Source organism: Lygodium microphyllum, chromosome 14 (genome assembly GCF_053477565.2).
Source record: "Lygodium microphyllum isolate KBCC chromosome 14, Lygodium_microphyllum_v1.1.10, whole genome shotgun sequence".
NCBI classification, from domain to species: domain Eukaryota; kingdom Viridiplantae; phylum Streptophyta; class Polypodiopsida; order Schizaeales; family Lygodiaceae; genus Lygodium; species Lygodium microphyllum.
Window position 1 is genome coordinate 43,541,043 of NC_141148.1, and position 21,493 is coordinate 43,562,535.

The 21,493-nt window shown below is 43.6% G+C and overlaps 1 protein-coding gene across 13 annotated transcripts in view; it reads left to right on the plus strand.

Annotated features, from left to right (window-relative positions):
* The window catches only part of LOC148025546 (uncharacterized), a 96,951-nt gene that overhangs the window by 53,316 nt on the left and 22,142 nt on the right, over positions 1-21,493 (plus strand). For all 13 annotated transcript variants that reach the window (XM_087692766.1, XM_087692767.1, XM_087692770.1 and 10 more), the window contains one exon: positions 4,408-4,540. In XM_087692766.1, the coding sequence (XP_087548892.1) occupies positions 4,408-4,540 (133 nt within the window). Of the gene's footprint in view, positions 1-4,407; positions 4,541-21,493 lie in introns of those variants that run through there.

Consider the following 21,493-nt stretch of genomic DNA (forward strand, 5'->3'; position numbering starts at 1 on the left):
TGAGTGCAAACTTTTGTTGGAGGTGTTGTTGTTGGCAAGAGAGATAGTAGGAGGGTTGGAAGTGTGGTGAGTGCGGACTTTTGTTGGAGGTGCTGTTGTCGGCAAGAGAGATAGCAGGAGGGCTGTTTTGCTTCATGCTGTTGATGGCGCATGACACATATCAAAGGTTTCTCATTAGTTAGAGAAGGAAAACTAGAGTTTTGGTGATTGGAGGATTGGTATGATGCAAAGATTATGTACTGCTGTCGAAGGCTGAATATATGACTTGAGTCAATAGAAGTTTGAAGTATCTTTAGTAGTAGAAGTAATAAAATTGTGGATCTAGAATGAAAAGGCAATTCGTTATCCACAGTCTTGTAATCCCCACAGTAGTAATCACCACTCCACATCCGATCCTGGAGCTTTATAGTGATTATCCGTGAAGAGCATATTGAGATGTATGCATTTTACGCTGAATACATATGTGGAATAGAAAGAGGTAATTGCTGCTCGCAATCTTGTATTTTAGCAGTGATAAGCAATGAGATCCACTAACCTGGAAGACGCCTTGATGAGGGCACAACTATTGGTGACTACTCTTGCGAGGCAATACAATAGGTTCAACAGGTTTTCTCATGCTAAAAGAGCTCGAGTGAATTACTAATAGGGAAAGTGTAATGAGGGCATCGTAAATCTTGCCAATACTTTCTAGAACCACGGAAACAATAATAACAATAACAACAGGAATTGAAATAATGAGCCGTGTTGCTTAAAATGCAACCAACCAAGCCACTTTTGCACTCAATGTCCCGATAGGGGAATGAACACCTATGCTAATGCTTCTCGTAATCCTCCAAGGGAAGGAAACTTCAATAATCAAGGACGTGGACGCAAAGCAAGGCATGGAGTTGGACATGAAGCAAGGCAAGGAGCAGGATGGGGGTTGGAGCCCATGTCTGTGCTATTGCAAGCGATGAATTGGATCCATCTCTTGAAGAAGAAATTAAAAGGGGGTCTATTCATGCATCCATTAATAACTAGGGCGTTTGAGCGACAAATTTCTGTTATCCAAATTCTAGCTGAACATCAAGGTATTTCTCTCCAAATCCTAATCGATTGTGGACCTACTCATTCATTTATTTCCCGTTGTAAAATGTGTAAAAAGGCGTGAAGCAAAAAGGAAACTCATTGTAAAACTAGCAAATGGATTGGATAGTACCCAATCAAGCAAACATACTCTATGGGGAAGGTCAAGTCACATTCAAAAGCCTATTTGGAAAAATGGTCCAATTAGAAGGGAAATCAGGCAAATCAAAGACTTAATCAACCAAGGCTAGTCCAATCCTAAAGGGATCAAGGAAATGACTTCTTGTCTACTTAGTCAAACTCAACAAAGTCGAGGAAACCAAGGATGAGGACGAGCCGACTAAGTGAGTTCACTGATGTCTTTTCCTAAGGAGCTAACAAAATTATCTCTTGAAAAGAATGTGGATCATGAGAGCAAGCTGGTCCATGGAGTTGAACCAGTTGCACGAAGACCCTACAGAATGTCCATTCTCGAGGCAATTGAATTGAAGGAGCAGTTAGAAAACTACTTGATCAAGGGTTCATTTGTCCTAGCATCCCTCCTTGGAGTGCTCCCCTTCTATTCCAAAACAAGAAGGATGAAACCCTTACACCTTGGGAAATTAAATTTACCCCAAATTCAAATGTTGGCTGCTCCCACAATTGAGTTTTGTTGATAACTAATTTTGAGCCCTAAAAATTAAAGTTTTGAGGCTTCAATCTCTAGGCACACTTCCTGAGGTTGCTGTCAAACCCTAAATTTTGCTGTAAATTAGGGTTTACAGGAAAGAAAAATGCAATTTCTTAGTCTCTAGAGATTAGAATGGTGAGGTCTTTGGAGCAGGGTCAAGAAATGGCTGGAGATTGAGAGAGAATGCTGAATAGAGAGAAAATTCAGATTTCCATTGTGAGAAAATGGAAGAAATCAGTTGCAGCACTATTTAGATAGCCATGAAAGTTGTCTCCATTGATGGAACACACCAAATATGATGTTTGTTTGGCTGAAACAGCCCTCAAACTGCTGTCACCTACTATTGTAGTCTCTTCACGACATGCCACTAGCTCCCAGAGGGTCTCTTGCTGGCTGGAAATGGCTTGTTAACTATTATAGTAGCTATGGCAACCTTCTCTTTATCTCTCTCAGCTTGCACAAGATTGGAATGATCCTCTCACTCTCTCTCTCCCCCCCAAACCCGCAGCCTAAAAAACGTCTTTCCCACTTGCATGGGCAAGTTTTGCCAAGTGGTAGCCTTCTAATCCCAATTTTCAACATTATCTACATTATTAAATTAATTTTCAGTCTTGAAATTTTGAAAATTAATTTAATAATTACTTTAGTGCCCAACAAATTAGTTTGACCAATCAACGATTAAATTGGCAAGGCCAAGTTATCTCCAAAGTTTTCTTCAGTCTTCTTTAGCCCCGGAATTGGCATTAAGTACCATTAAATGCCAAATCCCTAGAGTCAGCAATTGATACTTATGGCTAATAAAATAATTTAGGCCAATTTAGAGCACTAGATACCACCTAGTATCTGTGCAACATTACTTAAGACAACTTTTGCCTTTGACATCCATTGATTTCCTATATTCTTGGCTTGTAAATATGAAATAATCTCATTTGCACTTCATGTGTGTAACATATACTTAAACATTTGATTAAAAAATACAATAAGAAAAAGTTATCATTGGCTAGAAATGGAAGCTAATGTGCTAAGATATGTCACTCAATGCTTGAGTTGTCAGCAAATTAAGGCTGAAAAGATCAAGTTGCTAGGAGAGCTGCATCTAGTAAGCATACCACAGATGAAGTGGGAGTGCATCAATATGGATTTTGTAGTAGGTATTCCAATAGTGCAAGGTGGATACAACTCAATTCTAGTAGTCGTCGATACGTCGACAAAGGTCGCTCACATCAATCGTGTGAAGACTATATTCAAAGCATCTGACATTGCTAGTTTGTTTGTCAAGGAGATTTTCCGGTTGCATGGATTGCCAAAAGGATTGTCCACGATAGAGGCTCATTGTTTACCTGTAAATTCTAGACTTACCAAAAGGATTGCCAAAATGAGATTTTCAGGTTGCATGGACTGCCAAAAGGATTGCATACTGTACCAGGGAGCCTAAGAGATAGTTTGAATACTCAATTTTAGGGGAGTTTGCTTACGCAAACTTCAATCTTAAGAGCAAAATTTTAATAGAAAAATAAATCAAATAGTGGAACTAGAAGACTCCGCTACCTAGACACAAAGAAAGGTTGGCTTCAAAGCCTAGTGTCCCTTGTGGTCTATCTTTATTATTATTGACTTGCTAGTACAATTGTTACTACCCAGAAAGTTCTGGTTGCTAGCTTTCAAACTTAGCCCTTAGTAGGCCAATCCAGTACAATCGCTCACGGATCTGCATTGCTCAATTACGTATCTCCAACTGTGTTTATTGCCCAAGACCAAGATCACTGAATTCTGAGAAAGATGGCCATGAATACTCAGAAGCAAAGAAACCCCATTTACTTGACACTGGATCTTGCTAGGTCCTATCTTTGACAAAATTTGTTGTGACAAATCTCTCTTGGATGCCATAAGTCATAGCAGAAATGCACAAAACTTGTAGAAAAATACAGGTCCACTCCACAGCCACTCGAACTGCTCTAGAAGTGCATCATCCAACTCGGGAAAGCATCGCCTACATTGAACAATCATTGCCCACCTTGCTATTGTTATCGCACGCTCTAAAACAGCTTCACTAGACTGAAAAATAACAGCACCAATATGAGATAGCATTGCTAGAATGATAAACAGCATGATATAAAATATATAGGTGTGACAGCCACACTTTTGCCTAGACATAGCCTTCATGTGTGAGAAAGCTGCTTTCTTACACCTTTAATGCGATATGCTATCTTTCAATTATACAGTTGCATTTATAATTAAGATATAATCATCCAGCCATTATTTATTATATATAAATGTCCCAGCCCAAGATTTTGGCCTATGCCCAAATTTAATCAATTAAACAAAACTTTCATTAAGGTTCATTTAAATTGAATGAATCAAATGTGTGCACTGACTTACACGTTAATCAATATGTTTTTTCAAATCACAAAATCTTAATCATTAAGGTACCTCCCCATATCCACCACAACTCATGCAGTGTCTTGGATCTGCCAAAAGAGAGCTTCAAAGATAAATCATGTCCCCATGAGACATAGACCCTGTAGTTTGTGCGTTCGAAAAAGAAAGGGATTCATGAAGTTTTTGAGTTGGAAATTGCCAATTAACTGGTAGAAGAAGATGAAGATTGCTCAGATAGTAAAGTTCATCTTATGATTCGCTGGCATGTTTACAGAAGTGAATTTGTGATGCAGTGATTTTGAACCTGTAAAGAGCTACTCTTCATATTTGTCTTTCGATGTCAGTGACTTGAGTACTACAATTACAAAGCTTTTGGGAATGGGAGCTGAGCTTGATGGTCCTATCAAGTATGAAATACATGGGAAGGTATGCAATGTGGGGCTGATTAAATCTGTAGAAACTTTAGATGTAACTAGTTAATGAACACTTGATTTAGCAACCATGATTTCTGTCAAGTTTTAATTGTGGAGGAAACACTTTTTAGAGCAACCATTGTGGTTGAGTTCTAGCAACTGATTTTACATGTCCAATAAACTCTTTAAGCTATTTATTAGAAGGTTTAGGTTTAGGAATCTCATCCAGTTAGTACAGCATTTAGACTTACCTCTGCTGAAAGATCAGTAAATGTTAAATTGTGTTAGTTGAAATGATTTTGTTACCTCTCTTTTTCAGGATGGGTTTGGCCAGTCCACATCATTAGAGCTGAGACCAGTGCTACTCATGTTTAAAGATCTGCACCCTAACCATCATGGCATTGTAGATCTATGCATGTCATTTTACAATATCTTTCTTTAGTTTCATTACATGAAATTTGTGCACTGAGTATAAGTACCTGTTAGCATTTCATGTATTTCATGACGTTCATCTCCTAATTGTGAGCTTTGTCAGAGCCTGATGGGGACACTGGACCTTTGACAGTCAATGCATTTCATTTTCAGCCTGTCAATTCATTTTCTGTGTGTTCACGCTGGTTGCAGTGACCCGATTGGAGTGCATTTCAGTTTTGTGGCTGTTTTTGTCAAGGAGAGGGACTGGGAGAGAGAAAGAAGAGAGAGAAGACTGCAGAGAAGAAGAAGAAGAAGAGCAGAAGAGAGAGAAAGATAGATACGAGGAGAGAGAAATACTAGAAATGGAGAGAGAAAGATAGGAAGAGAGAGTGAGAAGGCATGGAAGCTTGGAGAGCAAGGTGAAGGAGAAAGAAGACTTGTGTTAATTATCTGATAATGAAAAATTAAGTCTCCCTCACCTTATATACCAGCCAGTGTAGCTAGTATTTCCCCGTTATTAAGCCCCCCTCTCTTACATTCCATCCCCACCCGAAGGTTTTTGCCCTCAAAAACAATTTGGGCACGTGTGGTAACTGGGAGGGGCCGATCAGAGTACTACTCTGGGGCATTATTACAAGGGTATACTGATGAATGAAGAGGTATTATTGTGTATGATAGGTCATGGGGTATGTACGATACATGGCCCTTATTGGGGAGTTATAAACATGAGTTTTGACCCAAATATCTGGAGTAAATGCGGGCTGTAGACAGTGGACAGCAAGTTGTTTACTACAAGACCCTGCTGTAGTGAATCTGTCATAACTTTCTGTGGGAGGCTCCGAACGGGGTGTGCTATATATCAAAACGGAGCTCTCGAGAAGTACTTTTAACCCATGTATGGTATGCATTGCTGTCCATAGTGCAGAATAAAATCTGCTTTAAAACAGAGTGCTGTCTGCAGTCAGTCTGGGGGAAAACAGGGCCATAGTTAGCTAGATTTCGGCCAAATTTGCTTTTAAAAGGTATGGGAACTCTTCCGAAACTGAAGCTAGCCTCCAAGAAGCTTCCTTGAGTGGTAAACCTTGCCACTTAATCAAGTATTCCATGATCGAGCGAGAGGGAAGCCTCTTTTCTCTTTGTCCCATGACTTCTTTGGGTATGTATTGAATGATGCCTTCTTTATCTATCGGTGGGAGTTCCTCAACATAGTCCACTGTTGAGCCAATGAAGGGCTTCAACTGACTCACATGGAAGACATTATGGATCTTCGTAGATGGGGGTAATGCCAATCGATATGCCAAGTCTCCCACTCTCTTGATAATCCAGTATGGTCCATAGAACCTGCATGCCAACTTATTGCTAGACCCATCTTTAAGGGAGGCATATCTAGACTTAGGCACTTTCAAGAGCACCAAATCCCCTTCTTGGAACTCCACATCCTGTCTTTTGTCATCAGCATAAAGCTTCGTTTGATCTTGAGCTCTCTTCAAGTTAGCTTTACACTGCTGAAGTAAGGCATGCATTCTATCCAATTCTTTCTTGCTTTGTGGATTTATTTTATCATTGAAGATAACCACAGGAAGAGGCACCTTGTAGTCATACAAGGCCTCAAAAGGTAAAACTCCAATGCTAGTATGTGTAGAGTTATTATAGGCAAACTCAGCCAAATGCAACCATGAGTCCCAAGCATGCTGGACATTATGACAGAAATGTCTCAAGTAAGTTTCAAGCCATTTGTTAACCTTTTCTGTCTGACCATCTGTCTGTGGATGGTAAGCAGTGAAAGGGGCTAACTGAGTGCCCATAGAGCTGAAAACTGCCCGCCAAAAGTTACTCATAAACTTAGCATTTCGGTCATGCATAATGACCTGTGGTAAGCCATGTAATTTGAAAAAATATTCCCACTTGAGAAGCATTATACTGAGTTTTCGTGGGAATGAAATGGGCTGCCTTTGTGAGTCTGTCCACAACTACATAGATGCTGTCCCAACCTTTCTTGGTCATCGGTAGGCTAGTAATGAAGTCCATAGTGATGTGTGTCCACTTGCCTTCAGGCATAGGCAATGGCTGAAGTAAACCAGTTGGTTTTAAGGTGTTGTCCTTGTTTTGCTGACAAGGCATGCAGCCCAAGACAAAGTCTTTCACATCTCTCCAAAGGCCCTTCCAGTAAAAGCTTTTAGCAATTTTGTCATAGGTCTTAAAGATTCCCAAATGACTAGCTATAGGGACTGAATGCATCTCCTGCATGATTTTCTGCTTGAATGGGGAAGCATGAGGGATGGCAATTCGGCCATTATACCATAAAAGCCCATTTTTCAGCTGTAGTTTCTGAAATACATTGCTGAAATCAGGGTCTAAGAGGTAAGCCTCCTGAAGCTCATGTATCCAATCACTGTGTAACTTCATGATAGCAGAGACTTTATATGCCCACATCCTAGACAGGGAATTAGCCACTACATTGTCCTTCCCACGAGTGTGGGTGATGTCAAAGTCATAGTTCTGTAAGGTGGCTACCCATCTCCTCTGCTTCAGAGTCAGATTTGACTGAGACAAGAAGTACTTGAGTACTCTAATCATAACCCTTTCATTTTCAGCCAGCTTTCCGCTCTCAAAAGCTATGTTCCCATGTTCTTGCAGCAAGATTGCACCGATTCCTCTCCCACTGGCATCACACTGAATGGTGAATTTCCTAGAAAAATCAGGGCATAGCAAGATAGCGGCTGAAGTAAGCATATCTTTCAGCTGACTAAAGCTTCTATCTGCCAATGCATTCTAGAAAAATGCTTCTTTTTTCAGCCTATCAGCCGAGAGGGGCTGCAATAGTGGTATAGTGCCGAATGAATCTGCGGTAAAATGAGGAGAGACCGAAGAATCCTCTCAAAGAGGTAGTATTTGTAGGTGTGGGCCAATCTCTGACACACTGCACTTTCTTGGGGTCAGCTCTAATGCCTGCCTCACTGACAATGTGTCCCAAGTACTCAACCTCAGTCTACATGAGCGAACATTTTGTCTCCTTAGCAAAGAGTCTATGCTGTCTAAGTATATCAAATATCTGCCTCATGTGCATAACGTGAGCTTCCTTTGAGCGACTATAAATGAGGATGCCGTTGAAAAATACCAATACAAATTTGAATAAGTAAGATTGAAGTATTTTGTTTATGAGGCTCTGAAACATGGCTGGTGCATTAGTCAAGCCAAAGGGCATGACCAAGAAGTGATAGAACCCACGATTAGTCCTGAATGCAGTCTTTATCTCATCCCCTTCACGCATGCGTATCTGATGTTAGCCGGATCTTAAATCAATCTTTGTGAAATACTTAGCTCCCTTCAACTCATCTAACAGGTCGTCCACCCTAGGAATAGGGTATCTATTCTTGATAGTGATCTTATTCAGATCTCTGTAATCAATGCACATCCTGAAAGTGCCATCTTTCTTTTTGACTAGCAAGATAGGTGATGCAAAAGGAGATGAGCTAGACTCAATGAATCCCATATCTACTAAATCCTTGACTTGCTTGGCCACTTCTTCTCTTTCACATTTGGACAACCTGTAAGGGGGTTTATTGACTTGCTTGGAGTGGGGCTCCAAATCAATGGGATGATCAACCGCTCTCTTGGGAGGTAATGCTGTAGGTAACTGAAACAAGTCACCATACTCCGAAAGTAGAGCCTTAAGGGCTGAATTATCATGCATTTTTCGAGACTGTTTTGCATTTTCCTTGTTTAATTGCAGCACAAAAATCTGGGAGCATTTCTTGAACTCTTTCTTGAGCTGTTTGGCTGTAATAAGCTGAAATTCACTGCTGTTTTTAAGTCCTTGTAGGTGAACAAGCTGTTTAGCCCTAAAAAACTGCAATGAAAAATCCATGGAAATGGTGCCCAAAGTTTTCAGCCAATTGCAGCCCAACACAATGTCTATCGGCCCCATATTGAGTGCAATTAAATCCACTTTCTGCTCATAATTTTTAGCAAGCTTAACAGGTACAGCTGGGCATACATGAGTACTAATTTCCTCACTCCCATTGGCCACTTGCACCCTCATTGGTTGCTGTAAATCAGAGACAAAACATTTCAGCCTATCCATGACTGCTCTATTTATGAAACTGTGTGTGCTACCACTATCTACCAAGACAAATACATCTTTCCCGTGAATCTTGCCTTGAAGACGAAGAGTATTAGGGCTCTTAGATCCTGTCCCAGCATCCAGGGAGATAGTACAAACAGTGGCAGCAGCACGTGAATCCTTCTTATCACCCATATTTACATCTATATGACTGCCGGGGTCAAATGGAAAGGTGTCAGGCGGGTCAGAGAATTCTTCTTGCCCACATTCCTCTTCAACCTCATCATTTTCGGCCGTGATTGCAAATGCACTTGCATCTTCATGATCCTCATCAGATTCATCAAAGACTAACATGCTATGTACCCTTGCTTTTGTATTCCTATAAGCACATTTAGATGCATGCTCGGCTGTATACTTTTCCCCGCATTTAAAGCAAAGTCCTTTTTCTTTCCTCTCGTTGTAGAGGTCCATCGGGATAGAGTGTTGACCACCAAAAGCTGAAGCATTTTTACCCCTGCTGTCCCCTTGTCTATTTTCGGCTCTTCCTTGGTTTGCAGTCCTGAAATTACTGTTTTGCCTAGAGGCATTAAAGATGGGGTATGTGGGGATCTTCGGGGTGTTGAATGGCATATTTCCACCACCATAACTTGCGTCAAACTGCCCGGGCCTTACAACACTTCTTTGCTGCCCAAAATGTGACTGCATAGGTCCTCTTTGTTGCCCAAACAGTGGTTGAGACGCCCCTCTTTGTTGTCCATGCTGAAATGAAGCATCTCGGCGGTACTTACGAGAGTACCTCTCAGCCAACTCAGTAGGATTTGAAATTCTGCTTCAGTTATATGGCTATCTAACTCAAATTGAAGTTTCCCTATAGTTTCGATTGAGGCGATTTCTTTCCCACTAGCCAATTCTACTATCATTTTGCTTGTCCCCCTAGATTCTAGATGTAATGTCTTGGGTGCAAGAAAGGAATGCGTGCTACCACAATCAATTAAGATTATAAACAACGTACCCTTGTAAGTAGCTGGAGATTGAATTACTAAACATTGGTGGTCCGCTCCTTTCCTTTCCACGACAACATGAATGGATCCTCTTTCAATTCTTTACCTAACGTGCATTCCTCGAGCTGTCCAATCATGGTATTTACCTCAATAGCTTTGAACAAATCTGATGGACTTTGGACTGAAACATCAGCCGAGAGTTGGGGATCCAAACCATAAATGTACTTGTGAAGCTTTGCATCGTCACTAATGGACTCAACATACATTGTGAGATTGAGGAATTGGTTTGTGTAGTCACGCACCGTCATCCCACGTTGCTCTAATCCATACCATTGCCTTGCAAGCTTCTCCTTCTCAACCGGAGATACAAAGACTTGAATCATAAGAGCTTTGAATGTATCCCAAGTATCAACAAGCTGCTGATTTTCCCTCTTTATGTACCGCCACCACGTGTGGGCAAAGCCCTCTAAGTGTATCGTGGCAAAGTGTATCTTTTGATCGTCATTTCTTGGCATTATGTCAAAGTAGTCTTCAAGCTTCGAGAGCCATTCTTCTAATTCAGCCGGGGAGGACGACTGGCCATTGAACTTTGAGAAAATGATTTTGTCTCTCAACTCCCTTTCATGGTTGGGGGGCTGTCCCATATACCCAAAGTGGGGCTGATCGATTGGGCTGCCAAGAAATGACCCATTGTTTGAGCGATTCCTTCCAAAGGATGGCCGAGCACGCATAGGTGGCATGGGCGCGGGTGGTGGCTGAGAGTTACTCCTCATCCCATTGTTTATGGGCTCCTCATGCCTTTGTGAGGGCTCTCCTTGCTCAAAGCTAATGTTGGGAATGCCCGTTCTTCCCAAAATACCTTGGGTACTTGCATAGGCTGCATTCATGGATGGGACGGTTACTCTTTCAGCTTGCACGCTTGGTCTATCCTCTTTTTCCTTGCCTTTCATTTGGGAATCCATCCACATTGAGAACTTGGTTGCAAGTGCTTCCATGGTAGAGGTCATTTTAGGCGCATCTCCATCACCATTTGAGCTTGACCTTCCATTACTTCCTTATGCCTCTCCGTATGTCTAGTCTCGTGTGAACTGAGGGTATGATTGAGTGCACTAAGAATTCCCATGGAGTGAGAGAGGTCTTCCTCTTCAACCTCAAAGTTGGTGTCATCCCTCAGGGTGCGCGCATCCCTTATCTGTTGCTGAACATCTTCATTTGCTTTGTTTTTCCCCCTGTTACCCGCCATGTCTAGGTGCAGTCCCGTGAGACCACCTGTCACTGTTTTGGCTATAACTAGAGCTAGACAACTCCGATTGACCTACTTTTTTGTTCAAAACGGAGATAGCGATGCCCTCTTTGAGATGAGCATAAGCACGGGTTCCCAGGTTTTATACAGAAAATTCTGTAATCAGAAATGTGGGACTGTTCTATGCAGTCCAGCACCCTGTCCACACCTAGGAAAGGCCTGTTTTGGGCTGTAGGTATTTGGTATGCTCCAAGTGGGTATCCAAAACTGAGCGGGGTTCTTGGCAAGGCCTGAGGGTACTCTCCAAGGTCAGCACCTCAATTCTTGGGAGTGGCAACACCTCTGCAAATCTAAGCAATTTCTCTACAGCACCCTGAAACAGTCACAAGAGGGCTGAAATTGGGTTCCCCTTCTATTGCACTGTGGGATTCACTATTTGCTTGGCATCATACATCACTTTAGCATCCCTTAGCATGTTTGGCATCACTTCAGCATTAGTGAGCATAAGGGTAAGCATTCCAATGATCATATCCAACAAGATAGGCTCTCATACATGCATAACCACTACCCTTACTGCATATATGACTGCATAGGTGTATCCCATGATACATATATCCATCTTCAATCCAAGTGAAGCAATACATTCCCATAAATCACTGCATACATAGCTGCATGTGTATCTAAAGATACATTTGCTGAAGTACAACCATACATCCCATGCACACAAGAGTGTGTCATGCCATAGTCATCAAAATTTCCATCATGCCAAGTCAATTTCTCAATTTTCCAAGAAATGCCTGCACCTGTAAACGATTTTTGGGCTTCGAATCACCGGGAGGTGGGCAAAGTTCCCCCTGGGCCGGGTTGTGCACCCCTTCAGGGTCTTTGATGGCAAGGGGGGGTCACCCCTCTTTTGTATTGCCACCTCGCCTGGCATCGGGCTTGTCCTCACCCGGAATATACATGGCAGACATTTATCAATTAAACACCCAACATGAGATGCATTTTAGGAATGGAAATTTTGGGCTTTTTATGAAGTGCATGGAATTGGAATTGGGAATAGGGATAGAGAGCTTACGGGCAGTGACTCACAGCCAACTCACCCATATACAATGGATTTATTAATCAATTCTTGGCTCAGCCAATTCACAAGAAGCCAAACGGGTTATGGGTAAGCAAAAGTATAATCTCAATGAAGCTTCAGCATGAATAAAATCCATTCCAATGCCATAAGATCAAATGAGAATGACTGAGATTAATATTCATCATGCATACAATGTTTGGGACTCCTATTACCTACTTGGACTCATGCATCCTCTCAAACAAGTGGATAGGATTCAACAAGAGGCTTAATGGGAGAGAATGAGAGCCAAGAATCGGTTACCTTGTGTTGTTTGATGAAGATTGCAGCCACTAATGCCACTTCAGTCCTTCATGAGAGCTCCAATTTGATCCCGCATACTCCATAGCTCCAAAATGGTTGTGCTTCGTCAAGAAGAGATGAATTCAGCTTGGGGAAGAAGGATTCTTCAATGGGGGAAGGGCATTGCTTGCATAGATTGATCAAGAGAAGGATTCCTTCCAAATGAGCACTCCATAATGCCTTCTTGCTTCCAAGAAGCCTTCAAATCTTGAGAATGAGCTCCAATGTGGCTGTAGCTTGGAGATAGGATGGCTCAGGACCTTCCCATGAAGAGCTCTTGATGAAATTGAAGCTCTACTTCCATAGCCATGGCTACCCACAAATGTATGTCTTCCAATCTTGCTTCTAATCTTCTTCCCGTGCTTCTTGATGGCCAAATCTTGAGCTAGGCTTAAAGAGTGAACCCCCGGGACCAAGAAGAGACCAAAATCTTCAAGATTCTTGAGCTTGATGCCAAGCTTTCATGGCTGCCATGGACTGCACATGATCAGGGTTTCTGAGGTGGAAGAGAAGTCCAAGAAGATGAGAAAGGAGGCTTCAATCTTGCCCAAAGGACCTGCAAGAAGCTGGGAATGAGAGCCAAGAAGGAGAGGAAGCCTATGGTGCTGTAATTTTGGCCTGGAATCAGCCCGCATTTTGCGCCGAAAAATGCGGGGGGCTGCCTGGAGGGGAGAGGAGGTACCACACAGCACTTTCACCACTTGCCCTGTAGCTCAGGGGCTTGAGGAACCCCTGGGAAGGAAGGTAAACTCCATGGAAGTGGGAGAGCAAGGTTTGGGGCTGATTACCTCCATGGGAGCTTGCAAGAAGCTTGAGAAAGGGGGAGAGAGAAGAGTCTCCTTGAAAAGTAACCCCAACTAGACTTTCTTCTAACTCCTGTGATCACGGTTACTAAGAGTTTACCTTCAAAATGGGCCAAAAATAACCCACGAGCTGCCAAAGTCGGTCTTCCTTCCTCCAAACTTGGTCCAAGCCGTCATTAATGCTCCTACCTGCAGCTCTTGTGGTCCAGAAATCTTTGGGAACTCCGCTACTGCTCCCTGTACCTGTATTCTGTGACTCAAAATTCCATGTGACTAGAAAGTTGTAACTGGGTAAAATGAAGGACTAACTGGGACCAAGAACCTAGGCTCTGATGCCAATTGTCAAGAAGAGGGATTGGGAGAGAGAAGGAAGAGAGAGAAGACTGCAGAGAAGAAGAAGAAGAAGAGCAGAAGAGAGAGAAAGACAGATACGAGGAGAGAGAAAAACTAGAAATGGAGATAGAAAGACATGAAAAGAGAGTGAGAAGGCATGGAAGCTTGGAGAGCAAGGTGAAGGAGAAAGAAGACTTGTGTAAATTATCTGATAATGAAAAATTAAGTCTCCCTCACCTTATATACCAGTCAGTGTAGCTAGTATTTCCCTGTTATTAAGTCCCCCTCTCTTACAGTTTTAGGCTGCATTCATTGGGGGCATTTTGACTGAGGTAGCAGCATTTTGTGCCTGTTGGCCTGTTTTACTCTGTGGCAGCTATTTAAACAGCTGCCTGTCAGCCTGTGCTCATAGGCTCATCATTTTGGCCAGCACTCTCTCTCCTCAGGCTGCTATCTATTCATCCATCTGTCTGATCTGGTGCCCTTTGTTAACCCCAACACGAAGAAAGCAAAAGAAAATAAAAAAGACGCAGGGCAAAGGCGGAAAAAAGGTAGCTCGACTGAAGAAAGAAGAGGAGAAAAGGCCAAAAGTGCAAGGCAACCTTAAAAGTCCAAGGTACTTGCAAAAGGGGAAAGATGCATTTTAAAATACAAAGGCGCACCTTAAAATCTTGGAAAAGAGTGCCAGGTGGCGGAAAATACGGAAAGCTAAAATAAAAGACAAAGACAAAGGCCAAGGCAAGAGAAATGGAAGGCAAAGGCGCACAAGGAAAAGCGCAAGACAAAACTTGTGTAAAAGAGCGCAAGCGCATCACGGTTTAATTCAAGGAGCGCCGAGCTCTCACCCGTGCAATTTGTAAATATAGATGGGCGGTGGAAAGGAAGCTAGGAAGATAGAAGACAATGGGAAAAATGACCTAGGCTATGGCCGGCCATGTAAAAAAGGGAAAAGGGGATGACCGTCCAAAAGGGATTTAGGGTTTTGTATATAAAGTTGAAAAGTGAATGAGAAGCTCATTCTTGTGTGTGGCAAAAAGTGGCTCTTTTCTTCTTCTTCTTTTTCTTGTTCTTGCTTGCTTGAGCTTGTGCTTGAGAAAGGGAATGTGAGAGTGTGAGGGAGTGAGTGTGTGAGGGTGAGGGACCGTGGGGTGGAGAAGCTCTCCATCTTCTCCTCTCTTCTTCTCTTCTCTTTTCTTCTCTTCTCTTGCTCGCGGTGATGGAGCTTGGAGCGTGGAGCTTGAGGATGGAGCTTGATTGAAGCTTGCACTTGGATTGTGGAGCTACCGGAGTGTGCGGGAGAGGAGGTAACTCGAACGGCATGGAGGTAAGCTCACTACACCCGTAGATATGGATGGCGCGTCGGCTATGTGAGAGGTAGCCATTAGTGCTTGGCTTGGAACGCTTGAAACAATAAGTGGTCCGAGGGTCTTGGCAGTTGAGCGAAAGCTCCCACATTTTGGTTCCGTTGCCGGGACCAATGGATTCAAGCCTTGAGCGCTTGTGCGCTTCGAATCGAGCGTTGAAGTAGGGTTTTCCCCGAACCGATGCTTGAGATAGGTAGGAAGTGAGGGGGTTGAAGATGGTATTTGATCTCCTTGGCAAGTAGGTTTTTTGTTTTTTTGAGGTTTATGTTGTGAGATGGAGTAGTGTAGGTATTTACTTTGTGATTTGGATGCATTAGAGTAGGAGAAAACAAAGAAAAACAAAGAAAATTAGCATTAGGGTTTCTGCTGTCAAAACAGGGAAAGAGGGCTTGATTTGCTTGCCGATTTGTACTTTGGAGGTTATTTGCTATTCGAGGGGTATAGAATTCTTCATTCATGTCTATTCTTGCATTCTAGAAGTTTGTGTGACCCTTCAATACCAAAATCATTAAAAACGAAGCATTATTCGTCAAATCTGCCAAAACTGTGCTGCGCTTGGCGTGTCCGAGTGACATCGATTGTGGGCCGAGTCCCAGAATCGGCCCTCGGCCCACTACCACTCGGCCCTCGGACCGCTCAGTCATTCGGCCCTCGGTCCACTACCACTCGGACCACTTTGAAATTCGGCCCTCGGTCCACTTGGCTCGGCCCATGTGACTCGACCCTCCGTCCACTCGGCCCCGGTCAACCAGACTCGGATTGGCCAAATTTGACATTCGGACCAGACACATTCGGCCCTTCCTACTCGGCCCTCGGACGGGCCGAATCGGGTACTCGGCCCCTGCAATTTGGACCTGTTAGGCCGAATTTAGATTTTTTCAAATTTTAACCTGTAGACCTTGAAACTGACCGAGAGACCATATAGAGCCGAAACCACTTAATAGATCAATCACTGGGCTGAAATCTAGAAACAAGTAGTTTAAAATTGTCTGCAGACGGTTCTTCAAATCACATATGGCATTTACCGTAATGGCCCTGCGGGCCGGGGGGGACTGCCCCCCCGGACCCCCGCAGTGGGGGCTCTGCCCTCTCCGCACCTCCCCCAAGTAGGTTGGAGAGAAAACACGCGCCGTGACAGATCCTCCAAATTGGACCCTAGTGTCGTAATGGCTCTACACAAGTATGGATTCTCACTTGCAAAAGAGCAACCAAAAGCCCATACCTGAACAGAGAGAAACAGAGACCCTAGAACATCAATGGGCCAATCTAGCCATCAAGGGCAAAAAGGCCACACCACGAGAACACAAAGACATTGTGTTCAGACCATGTCTAGTCAGAGCGAAATAGCAAGCTACAAATGCCAAGATGACTAGACATGACACTCTTGACGAGAGATGTACCTTGAGCAACATTGCACAGGCAACCCAAGACATTGGTGGAGAATCCATGTCTGGTCGTGCAGTTGGGGACTCAAGGGCATCTGTCAGAAGACTTAAATTTACAAGCCAAGACCCGGAAGATGAAGATAGAGTATCACGGGCTTATCTTAGGGTCAAACTCACCGCAAAAAGAGAGCATACTATTGATGCTCTGATTGATGAAGGAGCAAATTTTAATGTCTTGACCTATGAGGCATGGACCCTACTAGGCCAACCAGAGCTGACACCGACTAATGCAACTCTTAGCCCTTATGGGGAACCTCCACAAGCACTCATAAGGAAGTGCAATATCCTTGCAACAATTGAAACTGAAAGCTTGCCTATCCTATTTCATGTTCCTCCAAATAGTGCTGAATATGGTAAGGAAACCCTCCTGGGAAGACCCTTCAAAAGGGCGACCAAATGTGAGGTTGACTATGTAGAACAGAGAATACATCTGACACTACCGTGTGTAAGGATAGTCACGACCTTTAGTGAGGGTGACCTCATCGAACCTCGAGGGAAAGGCAAGTAAGGTGCTGACATAACAACTAAGCCTGCTGACGAGAGCAAGGACTTATTGGAAGAGTTGATACAAGTGCAGGTTAAACAGAGAGAACCAGTGAGTGAGGCCATACTTGAAACAAAAAGGTTAGGAGACAAGGCCAAGGATAGGGTTTGGACTTACAAATATTGTAGAAGACCATGAAAGAACCCCAAGCCTTATAGACGAAGGCATCGATGGAGAGCTAGCACAATGCCACGATGGATATCCAAGGCGTTGCTTCATGCTCAAGGGCATTATATAGCAACCGATGGATTTGGGTACCAAAATCCCCTGCTAAACCGCCTCTATCAGCTAAAGGCCAGAGTGCATCAAAAGCAATGAAGCACAGGAGGAAATCTAAGAGAAACTCTAGGTCTCGAGGCAAGAAACTAGACATGATTGTTCGAAAGAAAGAGCCTTAGCCTAGCATGCTAAATAGACAGATGTCATATGTAGCCATTGAGCCTGTACAAAAATCATTAGTGCCCAAAGAGCCTTTGATTTCCTAAGGGGAGAACAAGCATTATAGGCACAACATTGCTCATGGCAAGGTTGCTCGCTCAACGAAGCAAATGGCATAATTGTCTAATAGCCTTGAGCAAGTCATTCAGCTAGTGCCACGTCCACCTATGAGTCCTAGATCTCTTGTGCCCTCTTTTCCCAAACAGACACAGGAAGCACTATAGCAGTTGTCAAGGGCGATTGCTCAATTCCAATCTCTATCTCCATCTAAGCTTCCAAATGTCCAAGAGGTAGGACATGACGCCATCTGTAGCTCTCGACCCAAGGATATATGCCTGAGTGACTTAATGTGACTAGATCAACTCATGCTCGATCTACACAATGAGTACTCAAAGGGCAACAAAAGACACGACCACTTCCGATCGCCCTAGGGACTTGACACTGCAATCCACCAAGGGTAGCCAGCCTACTAAACTAGCTGCTACTACTTTCAATCAGGGATCACAGCAGTCACAGCCCTTGGCCGTGACAATGCCCCTTGTGGAACGTGTCCTTAGTAGTTTACATGTGGAGGAGGTGTCGCAACCAACTTCCTCGACAACTCCAACACTTTCAAAGTGCCTAAAGCCTAGGCTGGAGGAGTTAAACACAAGGGAGTTGGTTGAAGAGCTAGACTCTCCGAAAAGGGAGGTAGTTGTGCTCTCACAACCTAGCGAGGCTATTCAGTAGGCCACAGCCATGTCCCATAAGGATATACTAGAGAAAGAGAATGCTGAGGCCCAACCAAGCACATCAACGGTTGACCTAGTCCAGGGTCCTGAGTCGTTGAGAGATGCACCTTCACTGACTAGGAAAAAGAGGAGAAAACAACAGCAATCACAGGTGGTTGTGGATCCCAAGAACATTGACACCAAGAGCGTTGGAGAGCTGGGGACTAACGCATCAAGTCCATCCACCAATGAACCCATTGATGTCTCTCCTAATAGCGGTGAAACCTCGGACACATCCGTGTGCTCTGAAAAATCAAAGCAGCCGTTGCCATCAACAGTTGCTTTCAACACTCAATCCACCGACAATAGAACTCTCATTGACCAATCAAGAGTGGAGATAACGCTGTTACAAGAGGGCGACAAATTCATACCAGTCACGTCCAAGGAGGACCATGATGCAATAACGAAGCCTCAAGAGAAACATGGAAACCCCAAACGCATGAGCACTCCTAGCGTTGACCAATCTTGCTCATCTAGGCCTGAGCCCCCAGCTACGCTAAAGCCCAGGCAACCTCCTAGAACCTTGGGTGAGATGGCAACCGAGCAAGCCCTCGTTGAACATAGAAGTGTCGCGGAATGCCTAACTAAGTTGGATGCCAAGCTCAAGGTGTTCGCGCGTGTCTATGTCCTGGCAGACATGCGCGCATTCCCTAAAGAGCAGCTTGGAGGATACTTGTCCTTTCCCTTATCTTGGAAAGAGCAAGAACATCTTGATGAGCACTATAGCAGGCTCCTGCATGAACGCATGCGACTCATCTCTGACAAGAAAGTCGACGAACTACGCTTACCTGTAACATTTAATGAAATGCTTTGCCAGCCAAATCTCTTAGAGATAGAGCAACTAAAGCGACAATCAGAGGGTAGAAGCCAATTTGACAAACGTTGGTTTGAAAACCGCGCTACAATGGCCGAACTTGGAGCCCAAATCATGACAGTCTCAGAGGAGCAACTGGCCAAATGGCGGTCCCAAAGAGACCCGACCTATGTGGCACCAACTTCATTTCGAGTTCTAGCTATAGTTCAAGGTATGAACCTAGCTGGAACTAGCCTAGAGAGCCCTTTGATTGATAAAGTTCTCACTGAGGAGGAGCTACATGTTTCCAATAGACTCAAACAAGGCACCATGCTACTCGATGTTGCCAAGTATTTATTATTGCTAAGTAGGCTACCATAGAAGCTAGATATGTGTGCCACACTCGAGTACAATCCTGAGCTCTACAATTAGTTTTTATCCTCACGGAGTGACATGGTTTCATGAACATGTACATAAATAAACGTGTTTTGTGACTGTGTAAATAATACCAAAAGAAGCAAAGGCCAACACACCCCATGAGCAATGATGATCAAGTGCAGGTGATACGCATCAAGTCAAAACTAAGGGATTCAGGTTGGCGATGTCTTGTTTAGCTGGACATTTTCATTATGGTTGAAACATGTGACTTGCATGTGCTCTCACGCCTTTCCAAGTGAATGCAGAATGGCACATGTCAATATTTAGACGCGTTTAACATCCAAGTCACCGCAAGACCACCAACCCCACAAAGAACCATTATGGAGGAAGTGACAGGAATACCAAGAAACAAAAGCCATGACGGAAACGCCATTGGATGAGAACCCAAGGACACCTCTGCAGAAAGCACATATTGCAACTGAGCATGGCCAAAGCATAATCATCGATTATCTCCTCCTTCTTGACCAAACTCTATGTTCGGGCATGAGCCATGCTCTCAACAAGGGCGAACGTCTCTTCATCATCCAGGATTCAATTCGCAAGATGCTCTGCCCTTGTCTATGCACAGCTCACTCCAAGTGCTACCTCAATTGTTCGATGTCTCACATGTTACAAAGAGATTTGCAAAATCTCAAGTGTATTTCTTCATCTCAACAACAGTTCCTCTAGCATCAAGGCTGGTGACACAATCATCTCTATAATATTCATTTTTCATAGCCTTTGGATCCCAACATTTCTCAATCCAAATGAAAGGCTAACAGCCTCAATGTATGGCATTGATTGCATTCATTTTTTCCACAATAAAAAAAAAGAGAGAAAGAAAAGAAAAGAAAAGAAAAAAAGCACAGACGATTGCAGTAACGCACCTAGGGGTCCTCAAATTAGGTACGTCCAGTGATCTCGGTCGGCTGGCTCCGTCCCTAATTCCCTAGTTCTTTGTACATCCCCCACAATTGTTCAGGGCACATTAAGGACAGGACATACCTAGGGAGCTCGCCTCGCCTATGGTTAGACCTGTCACCCTGAACCACTTGCACAATTCTTTTGCACTCCATCTCAATGCCATTACAATCAACAATGGTAAGCAAGGCATGAAAGACCATGGAAAAGTACACCATACTTTTCAAGCACTACAAGTAGCCACTAGCTACCAAAAGCTAAGACATCAAGCAGCTCAATTATACTACATTGCCTTGACAAGACCATAGTGATGTCTCAAGCAATCTTCAAGTGTACTCCCTGTCTTCATCGACAAATTTTTCCATCAACTTAGCCCCTTGCTTCACTGATCCATTGCTATACAAGAAACTAGGCCGACAGTCTTCTAACTAAGTAATACCTAAATACGCACGCGTACTCACTTAATATTCACACTATAACCTATACACGGTTTGGGTCCTCAAGTACAGGACAATACTCCAGGCTTGCTTAGAGTTCTCGACCTGTCTCCCAAACTAATCAAAATATGTCTTGTGCACAATAAGAAGACTAGTACTACCCCTTAAGGAGAGACCACATGAGAGGTTTTCCAATTGCAGGTATTGAAGACTCCAACGAAGGTGTCGTTCGCTCTTCATCAACACTCAACGCTGAATTCCTATCCTTATCACCCTGTAAGCCTGCCAAGAATTATCATGTACAAAATCCCCAACAAACCGCCACTTGTACTCCATCAGTGCAACCCTCTCCAAAGAACAGCCCTACCACCCATTCCCATTGCCCTACCACTTGCCACTTAATCCATCAATGTGCCCCCAACGACCTTCCTCCCCACCACTACCAACACTCCGCCATGGCAACCACATACGTCCTTGCCACCCACGTCTTCGGTGCATGCTAAAGCCTGCTACCTACGACGGTGAGTGCCATGGGATTGGCACTTGTTTAGGAGGGG